At 50.3% G+C, this 9,643-nt stretch overlaps 1 protein-coding gene across 4 annotated transcripts in view; it reads right to left on the bottom strand.

Annotated features, from left to right (window-relative positions):
* Nucleotides 1-3,547: 3,547 nt before the first annotated feature.
* CTNNBIP1 (catenin beta interacting protein 1) overlaps nt 3,548-9,643 on the bottom strand; it is a 47,185-nt gene continuing 41,089 nt past the window's right edge. For 3 of the 4 annotated variants that reach the window (XM_059875502.1, XM_059875503.1, XM_024976462.2), the window contains exon 6: nt 3,548-4,169. In XM_059875502.1, the coding sequence (XP_059731485.1) occupies nt 4,111-4,169 (59 nt within the window). In that variant the 3' untranslated portion in view covers nt 3,548-4,110. 4 annotated transcript variants of the gene reach the window in all.

The following is a 9,643-nucleotide window of genomic DNA, read 5'->3' as shown; positions in this document are numbered from 1 at the left end:
GGTGTTGGAGAAGACTCTTGAGAGTCCCTTGGACTGCAAGGAGATCCAACCAGTCCATTCTGAAGGAGATCAGCCCTGGGATTCCTTTGGAGGGAATGATTCTGAAGCTGAAACTCCAGTACTTTGGCCACTTCATGTGAAGAGCTGACTCTTTGGAAAAGACTCTGATGCTGGGAGGGATTGGGGGCAGGAGGAGAAGGGGACGACAGAGGATGAGATGGCTGGATGGCATCACTGACTCGATGGACGTGAGTCTGAGTGAACCTAGGAGTTGGTGATGGACAGGGAGGCCTGGCGTGCTGCAATTCATGGGGTCGCACAGAGTCGGACACAACTGAGTGACTGAACTGATGTGTCTCTATGTAGTTTTTAGCTAACACAGCTATCTTTTTTTGGTCTCTCAGTAACTATAATTTCCTTCTTGGAAACGGAAGTTACAGAGAAGCGCAGACCAACTCAATACAAGGCTGAGCGTAAATCACCTGGAGGCAGAAAGAGCTATCTTACGAGGCAGTGAGTTCCACAGCCCTAGGCTGGGCTTCCCTGGTAGCTCAGATGGGAAAGCCTGCAATGCCGGAGACCTGGGTTTGATCCCTGCGTTTGATCCCTGCGTTGGGAAGATCCTCTGGAGGAGGAAATGGCAACCCACTCCAGTATTCTTGCCTGGAGAAGTCCATGGACAGAGGAGCATGGCGGGCGACAGTCCATGGGGTCACAGAGTTGGACACCACTGAGCAATTAGCACTTTCACAGAGGGTACTCAAGCAAAGGCCGGACAAGCCCTTTCCAGAGATGTTTCAGAGGAACCCCACAGCTGTCTACTACATGGACTGCTCGACAAGCTCCATCTCTTCCAACCCTAAGATTGAATGATGTTGACTGTGCCATCAGACCCCATATTCTGTAAACCTCATAGAATTCAGCACCCAGTGAAACTCTTCGAAAAAGGAAATAGAAGCAGTGAGTCTATGTAAGTAGAAAAAAAAAAAAAAAAGACCTAAAATGGGACGATGAAGGGTGGAAATGAAAAATCCTAGAAAATGCTTCCAAAGCAAAAACTGCTCAAGCAGAAATGATTTCAGCTTCCAAAGCTGAATATACAGCTGAATACCAACAAATCTTCTGTTTCTTGGATGATGGAAGGGACAGATGCACTGGACTTACGTTACAAGCATTCTTTTTTTCTTATTTTTGGGTGTGCACTGGGTCTTTGTTGCTGCGTGCAGGTTTTCTCTAGTTGTGGTAAGCAGGGGCTACTCGCTAGCTGCGGTGCTCGGGCTTCTCATTGCAGCGGCTTCTCCTCTTGCAGGGCAGGGGCTCGAGAGCACAGGCTCGGTAGTTGTTGGTGCCCGGGCTCAGCTGCTTGGAGGTATGTGGGATCTTCCAGGACCAGGATAGAACCCTGTTACGAATATTTCTAAGAACACTGCCATTACACGGGATGCTGGGTGTCTAGAATGGAGGGGGTGCTCAGTGTCTGCTGAGTGGGGAGCTCACGTCTGAAGATGGCTGTGACCTCAGCCCAACCAGGAAAAAACTTGGAACCGCCAGGTCAAAAAGGGCGCTCACCCTCCTACAGACGTGTCAGCTGGGCTGGGGAGATCTGGAAATTCTTCCAAACCCTGAGCTCTACTCAAGACCACAGACAATTCAACCAGCAAACATGGTGCTTTCACCCGCTTGGCGGGGATGGGCCCCAGCGGCAGAGTCCATGTGACGTGGGGAAATCAGCTCACATGTCCAACTATTAAAAATCTTTACTGTTAATTGTTTTCTCCAGCAGAAATATTTGTAGAGATATGAACCCACAGCAACACTTTCACTTCTCTTCTTCAGGAGATGAGATAGGTCAGGGCCACTCTCATTACAAGAGGGAGGCTCGTGAACTTGACAAGGAGAGGAACACACCTTTATGGGAGCCACAGGTACTAGGAGAGGGGGTGGTCAGCAGCATCAGAACTGATGCCTGGTGACAGATGTTACAACCCTGGGTGGTGGTGGGGTGACTGAACAAAAACTCACCTTTCCCCAGGTGGTCAGCTGGAGCTGCAGGCCACAGAGCTGGGAGTGAGAGAGAGTGTGTGTGTGTGAGTCTGTGTGTGTAAACTCACACACATGTGCGTCCACACACTGCCCCTCCTGAAAGAAGATGTTCTTGGACCCCGGTCCGGGTCCCCACAGTCCTTGTCCCCTGGGGATCAATCGACTTTCCAGGCTAATCAGCTGGCCAGTGCCGGGGGCCTGTGTGTGCAGGAGGACGTGGGTGTCTAGGTCGTGACACTTGAGTCTTCCTCTGGGGCGAGGCTCAGAGGAAGCTCAGAGTGCAGCATGAATAGCCATGGGGCTCCCCAGCTTGGGCCCTAGACATGCAAGCGTTCGGTTCCCATGCTCCATGACCACCCTGAGAAGGGGAAATTTGGCTCTGAGTGTCTTCTCCTGGCTCTGGGTTCTTGGGGCAAGAAGCAGGCCTCAGCTGTCTATGCCCTCCAGGGGTGGGGGTGTGGGGGGCATGGGTGGAGACTTCCCCTCCCCAGGCCCGCATCCTTCTCAATTCCTCACCCACATTCCCCTCCAGTGAGAGATGCAGGAAGCAGGACGGCCGCCTTCAGGGGAGGAGGAGGGCAGCTGGGAAGACCTGGGGTTCCTGCAGCCCTTCAAAGACCTTTCAGTGCTCTGTAGTGTGTTTCTGGGGGCCGGCGTGGAGGGCCAGCCTGGTGGGACTTGTTCAGTGAAGGCCCAGCAGACTGTCCCAGCAAGCACTTTATAAACAATGACACTGTCCCCTGTCCCTTCCAAGCTGCCATGTGGGAGAGTCTTCTGAAGTGAAGGGTGCAGCCTCAGATGAGAGGCCTCTGGGGGCTGATCAGGACCCACTGGCAGCACACACTGAGGGAGGAGCCTGGGGGCGAAGGTGGTGGTGGTGGAGTGGTTGGAGCCAAAGGCCTCCTGGGCCTTGTAAGCCAACCTGAGACCTTGGTGTGGGTTCTGGGTTCCCGGGCAGAGACCTCTGCTACGTTTTGAGTCTTAGAGCTGAGAGCAGCTCCTGCCCGATGAGATCTCAGGAAGTTGGCTACAGAGGGAATGATGACTGAAGAAGGGAAAGAGGCACCCTGCCCAGAGGGCAGGCTGGAGAGGCCCGGACGGTGCAAGTGAGCAATTCCATTCTCACCGAGGGAGGCTGGCTGGTTGCCAACTTGCAGAAGTGATCCTGGTGAATGGTCTCCTCTAGGCTCTGGGCTGCTCATTCAGGACAACCTTGGGGGCTCTGTTTTCCAGCTGTGGATCCTGCTTGGGGTCCTGAGCGGGGAGGTCCCCTTGCTGATGAAGCCAGGTGTGCTCATTAATGCAAATGCACTCTCCAGGTGGACCTCCCCCACCACCCCACTGGAGAGGGCCTACCCACCACAAGTCGGGTGGGTGGCCCATGGTGACAGAAGTCACGGGTGAGCCAATGGAAAACGAAACACGTCTAAACCAGTGGAAGGCAAACACAAAACACGTGAAAACAGCAGCAGGCTCTTTGTGTAATAAATATTGCAAAGCGCACTTGGTTTCTTTCTTTCTTTTTTTCAAGTCAAATATAACAACCAATGTCCCAAACCCTGTTTTCGACATTCAAAAGAGGAGCTGTTGTGATCAGCATAATACCTGCAGCCAATCAAAGAAAAAAAAAGGTTCCCATTAGCCAGCCAATCAAATCCTTTTCCAGTTTAAGCCGCCAATCGGACCTCCTCATGTTCCTAAAGAGTGACCCAAATAAAGCACCAGAGCTCGGAGAGCTTCCTGGGAAGCCATACACCCGAGGCGCAAATTTTTTTTTCTTTTTTTAAAATAAGAGTCAGAAAATAAAAATAAAAAGGTTTCCATTGGTCAAGATTTAAAAATAAAAAGGTTTCTTCCTGCAGCCAATCTTGAGTCCGTCCCTTTAAGCCAATCGTGACCGCACCACTGGTGTCTCCCCCGAGGATGCTGAGTGGCCGTGGGGCGGGGCAGAGTGGGGTGGGGTGGGGGGCTAGGGGGAGGGGAGATGACCCTCTGCCACTCAGCGGTGAGGTCCACACAGATCCCCTGGCCTTGGCCAGCTTCCAGGGTGTTCCACGGGGGTTGAAGCTACTGCCTCCGGTCCTCCGTCTCCGACCTGGAAAACGCCATCACTACGTCCTCCGCACCTGCAGACCATAGGGAGAGAACCGCTGCTGGATCTGGCACTGGGCTGCGGCCCCCATGCGGTGTCAGTCCTCGAAGGAGGGGTGCTTTCTAAGAACAAAGTGCTTCTTGGGAAACCCACTACCCCTCCTGAGCCTCCCCTACAGCCTGGCCAGGATTCGCCAGCAACCCAGCTGCAGGGCCTCTTGCGGCAGGTTGCCAGGGTGAAGCTCAGAGGCTCACTCTAGGCTATACCTCCAAGAGCCGGGAGCAGGACAAGAACCCAGGCTGCTGTCCTGAGCAGGGCTCTCTCTGCCGGTGACCCTTGGTCCAAGGTCACCAAAGCCAGGGGCCCTTGGGAAACGCCCTCTTCCTTCTTAAGACTCTCGTCTCCATCCCTTTGGAGGATCTCCCTCCTGATTTCTAGCAGTCATTTCTTTGTCCAAACCCCATCACCTACTCAGAGGAGCACAGCCAGGCCCACTTCCAGCCCGGCTCCTACAGAGACAGATAATGGCCATAATCTTTCTGTTGCTATTTTTCATGGTAGATTTGAGGATTCTGGTCCAGGGTCTCATGAAACCACTTCCTTTGTCTTGTTTTCCCTGAGACAGGCTCTGACTTGTAGCCAGAAAAGGCAGGAGGGAGGAGGGGGAGTCTGGAATGCAGACCTGCCTCCCCCGGAGCTGCTGGGAAGAAGGCTGAGCACAGGCCCTGTGGGGCAGGTGAGGTCACCTGCAGGTCCCGCTCTGCCTCCCCTGCCTGGGTCCTGCCACGTCTCACCCCTTTTTTCTAAACCTAGGTTCTTGGTCATGCCCTGAACATTAAAGAGCAGTCAGTTTTGTTCGGCTGGAGGAATTCTCCCTGGGAGGGAAGGGTTGGAACAGCAACACAGTGGGTGTGGGGCCACTGAGCGGGAGGTAGTGGGGTGGGTGGGGGGAGCGATGCCTGGTGGAGCTGCTGGCATGGGAAACCGGAGAGAGGGCAGGACTCCACCACCGCCTGCCCCCCAGGGCATGGCGTGGGCCAGCTCCTTCCACGCCACAGGGAGTTGCCACTTCCCAAGGCAGCTTCTTCGTGCCTCCTTCCTAACTGTCCTGCCGGGAGGAGCAGAGGAGGTGCCCAGCGCTGGTGCTGCAGGAGGAGGGCCCCTCCAGAAGGATGTCACATGACAGACAAGTGCCTGCAGTTTGGCACCAGAGCACCAAGGTGCCACTGCCAAGGGGAGTCACCCTGCCGCACAACCCCACCTGACTTGACGGTCTGCTGCTACCAGCACAACCTCTATTCCCGCCAAGGGGAACAAGCTTCTAGAAAGAAGCTTGGGTCATCCAACTTCTCCGGGCTCCTATGCTTGGGAAGCCCTAGCAATCCTTCCCCTGTCTTCTTGAGAACATTCTGTACTCGCCTCGCTCCTCGGACCACGCAGTATCACTGCGGGCAGAATTTTCCTAGCAACCACAGGATCCAAGATTACATCATACCCTGCATGGCAGCTGAGCCGGTTACCTAACAGATGCTGGCTTTTCCCGAGTGCCGACTCTCCAGCTCGCTAAGCAGGAGGGGCTGGAGGGAGACCGTGAAAGGGGAGTTGTCAGCAAAGAGGCAATGCACAGTGGCAGCCCACTCACTGCTTTCCTGGCCTGTCCCGTGGGCTTGCTTGCAGGGACCTTGGGCCTCTGTGCTGAGCTGCAGGCACAAAAATAGCACCGGCCACCCTAGTAGGGAAGAGTGAGTCTGCAGAGGGAATGGCCATCGGTTCCTTGGAGGAGCCCAGACGCAGGGGCTGCAGGATGAGTGTACCTGGGCTGCACTCTAAGAGGTGGAGAAAGAAGTCACCTCCTCAAGGTCACTGAGGGACTCCAGCAACTCCCTAACAAGACCTCTGCGCCAGGGCTGCTCCGCCAGCTGGTCAGCCCATCCCTGGCTGGGGCGGAGAGGGCTGGGGACCTGCGGCTCCTGTTTATAGGGCCTCCCACTCTGCTGCTGGAGCCAGTGCATGAAGGGCCCACAGAGCCACTGCCCACCCCGGCTCTGTTCTGTTCCTAAAGGACTCACTGTTTTCCAGGGCTCACCACCAGGGATCTACTTTCCTTTGGGGACCCAGAGCGAGACAGGCTCTTCCAGAGCCTCCTCTGACCTTTCTTACACTGGTTGGCCTGGCATTTGTCACTCAACAAGGGCCTGACCCTGCGGGCTGTGAGGCGAGGATACGGCCCTTCCCCTTCCTCCAAGGAATTGGGGCCGATCACCCAGTGGAGAGTGAGCTGCTTAGTTCATTTTTATGATTCAAGTTCTTAGAACTTTAGAGCCAGGAGGGATCTCCAAAGTTGACCCTCATGAGCCCTCCTTCTCCTTTGAGGCCAGAATGTGGGGCCTTCCTTAGAGGATCTGTCTGTCCTGGAAATGCAGGGCTCACAACAGGAAGATACTAGAGAAGCCAGCAGGCCCAGCTCACTGCCTCTGGGCCATCAGCTAGGTTTACCATCTCATTTTATAGACGAGGCTGGTACACCCCATTGGTACTTTTTGCTGACCCTGTCTGGACGTGGGCTCAGAGCTTCTATTTGTCCTTTCCCACCAGATGCAGTGTGTAAAGGAGGGGAGAAGCTGATCGGTCTCTCCTGTTCCACCATACTCTCTGACCCATTAAAAGATAAAGCCAAAACCAGATGAAGACATCCCAAGGTAAGAGAACTACAGACCAGTATCTCTTATGAATACACATATTCATAACACCTATGGTATGCAAGAACACTCACAAAATACTAGCAAGCAACATATAAAAAGGATTATATACTCTGACCAAGTGACATTTATCCCAGGAATGCAAGGTTGGTTTAATACCCCAATATCACTTAATGTAATAACTCCTATCAATAGAAAAAAGAACAAAAACTATATAATCATTCGAATAGACACAGAAAACACATCTGACAAAATTCAACACCGTTTCATGATAAAAAAAACACCCAACACACTAGGAATAAAAGGGAACTTCTTCAACCAGATAAAGGGCATCTACTAAAAACCCATAGCTCTTATCATACTTAATGGTGAAAGATTGAAAGCTCTCCCCTTTCAAGATTAGGAACAAGTAGACAAAATCCATGCTTACTACTTCTATTCAATACTACGTTTAAGATTCTATCCAGGGCAATTTGACAAGAAAAAGAAATAAAAGGCATCCAAATTGCAAAGAAAGAAGTAAAACTGTATTTGCAGAGGATATGGATCTCACATATAGGAAATCCTAAGGAATCCACTGAAAGACTACTAGAACTAATAAATAAGTTAAAGTTGCAGGATATAAGGTCAGTATACCAAAAATCATTTGTATTTCTATAAACTAGGGATGAATAATCTGAAAATGAAATTAAGAAAATAATTTCATTTACAGTAGCAGCAAAAATAATAAAATCCTTAGGAATAAATTTAACAAATGGAGTACAAAATTTGAACTCTAAAAAGAACAAAACACCAATGTCTAAAACATTGCTAAGGACTTCTCTGGTGGTACAGTGGATAAGAATCTGCCTGCCAATGCAGGGAACATGGGTTCGATCCCTGGTCTGGGAAGATCCCACATGCTTTGGAGCAACTATGCCTGTGCACCTCTACTACCAAGCTCCAGAGCCTGAGAAGTGCAACTACTGAGCCCAAGTGCTGCAACTACTCAAGGCTGCATGCCCAGGGCCCGTGCTCTCCAACAAGAGAAGCCACTGCTCATCAAAACTAGAGAGAGCTTGCACACAGCAACCAAGACCCAGTGCAACCAAAAATAAATTAAAAAAAAAAAACATTGCTGGACGAAATTCAACACAATTTCTATCAAACCCCAGCTGCCTTTCTTGCAGAAACTGGCAACCTACTCCTAAAATTCATATGGGAATGCAAAGCATCCAGAATAGCCAAAATAATCTTGAGAAAAAAGAACAAGGTTGGACCCACACTTTTGAATTTTAAAACTTACTACAAAGCTACAGTAAACAAGTCTGGGTAGAACTGGAACAGATCAAGGGAACAGAATTGAGAATCCAGAAATAAACCCTTCCATAAACCACTAATTAAATTTTGTCAATTAAATTTTGACAAAGGTGCCAAGGGTTCAATTTGAAAGAATTGAACAAATGGTGCTGAGACAATTGGATATGCTGCTGCTGCTAAGTCGCTTCAGTCGTGTCCGACTCTGTGCGACCCCATAGGTGGCAGCCCAACAGGCTCCCCCATTTCTGAGATTCTCTAGGCAAGAACACTGGAGTGGGTTGCCATTTCCTTCTCCAATGCAGGAAAGTGAAAAGTGAAAGTGAAGTAGCTCAGTTGTGTCTGACTCTTAGCGACCCCACGGACTGCAGCCTAGCAGGCTCCTCCATCCATGGGATTTTCCAGGCAAGAGTACTGGAGTGGGGTGCCATTGCCTTCTCCGGACAATTGGATATACTTACATGTAAAAGATGAAGCTGAACCCTTGTCTTGTGCCATACACAAAAATTAACTTAAAATGGAGCAGTGACCTAAATATTCTAAGGGCTGATGTATAAAAACTCTTAGAAGAAAACAGGAGTAAATCTTCATAGTCTTGGGTTAGGAAATGGTTTCTTAGATAAGACACTCAAGGCACCATTAACAAAAGAAAAAAAATATATATATAAGTTGGGCTTTATCAAGGTTAAAACCTTTTATGCTTCAAAAAATACTATTAAAAAAAGTAAAGACAACCTACAGAATGAGAGAAAATATTTGCAAATCTGGTAAGGGATTCATATGAAGAATATATAAATAACACAATTCAATAATAATAAAAAGTCAAACGACTCAATGTTTAAAATGGGCAAAGAATTCAAATAGATATTTCTCCAACAAAGATATGTGAATGGTCAACATGTGCATGAAAAGATGCTCAACATCATTATTCGTTATGGAAATGCAGAACAAAACCACAAGGAGACGTCGCTTCATATCCTTGGACAGCTGGAATCAAAAGACAGACAATAACACGCGTTCGGGAGAAACTGGAACCCTCATACACTGCTGGTGGAATGTCAAGCCTGCTGCACCTGCAGCCTCCTTCACCTCAGGCGATGGCATCTCCAACCCCAGGGTCTTCCTGATTCCTTCTCTCTCACACACACTCCACATACAACACATCAGCCAGTCCTGCTGACTCTACTTTTAAAATGCATCCTGAACTCATTACCATTCCTCGACTGCCACCCTGGTCCAGGCCACCACTACCCCTCTCGCTAGCCCCTTGCACCCTTTCCCTGGATCTCTCCACTCTAGCCCCTGACAATCTATTCACACAGCAGTCAGAAGGAGGTTCTTAAAACATGAGTCAGCTCCTGCCACTCCTCTGTTCAAAACTCTCTAAAGGTGGCTTATTGTACGATTTCTCATCACACTCAAGGGAAACTCCAAACTCCACCCTGTGGCTGAAAGACCCAATGCTATCGGGCCTCTGGCTGCCTCCTCTCCTCCTACCATACGCCTCCTCTAC

Source organism: Bos taurus, chromosome 16 (assembly GCF_002263795.3).
Source record: "Bos taurus isolate L1 Dominette 01449 registration number 42190680 breed Hereford chromosome 16, ARS-UCD2.0, whole genome shotgun sequence".
Classification (NCBI taxonomy): domain Eukaryota; kingdom Metazoa; phylum Chordata; class Mammalia; order Artiodactyla; family Bovidae; genus Bos; species Bos taurus.
Note: the sequence above shows the minus strand (reverse complement) of the source record. Positions and strands in the feature narration are given on the sequence as shown.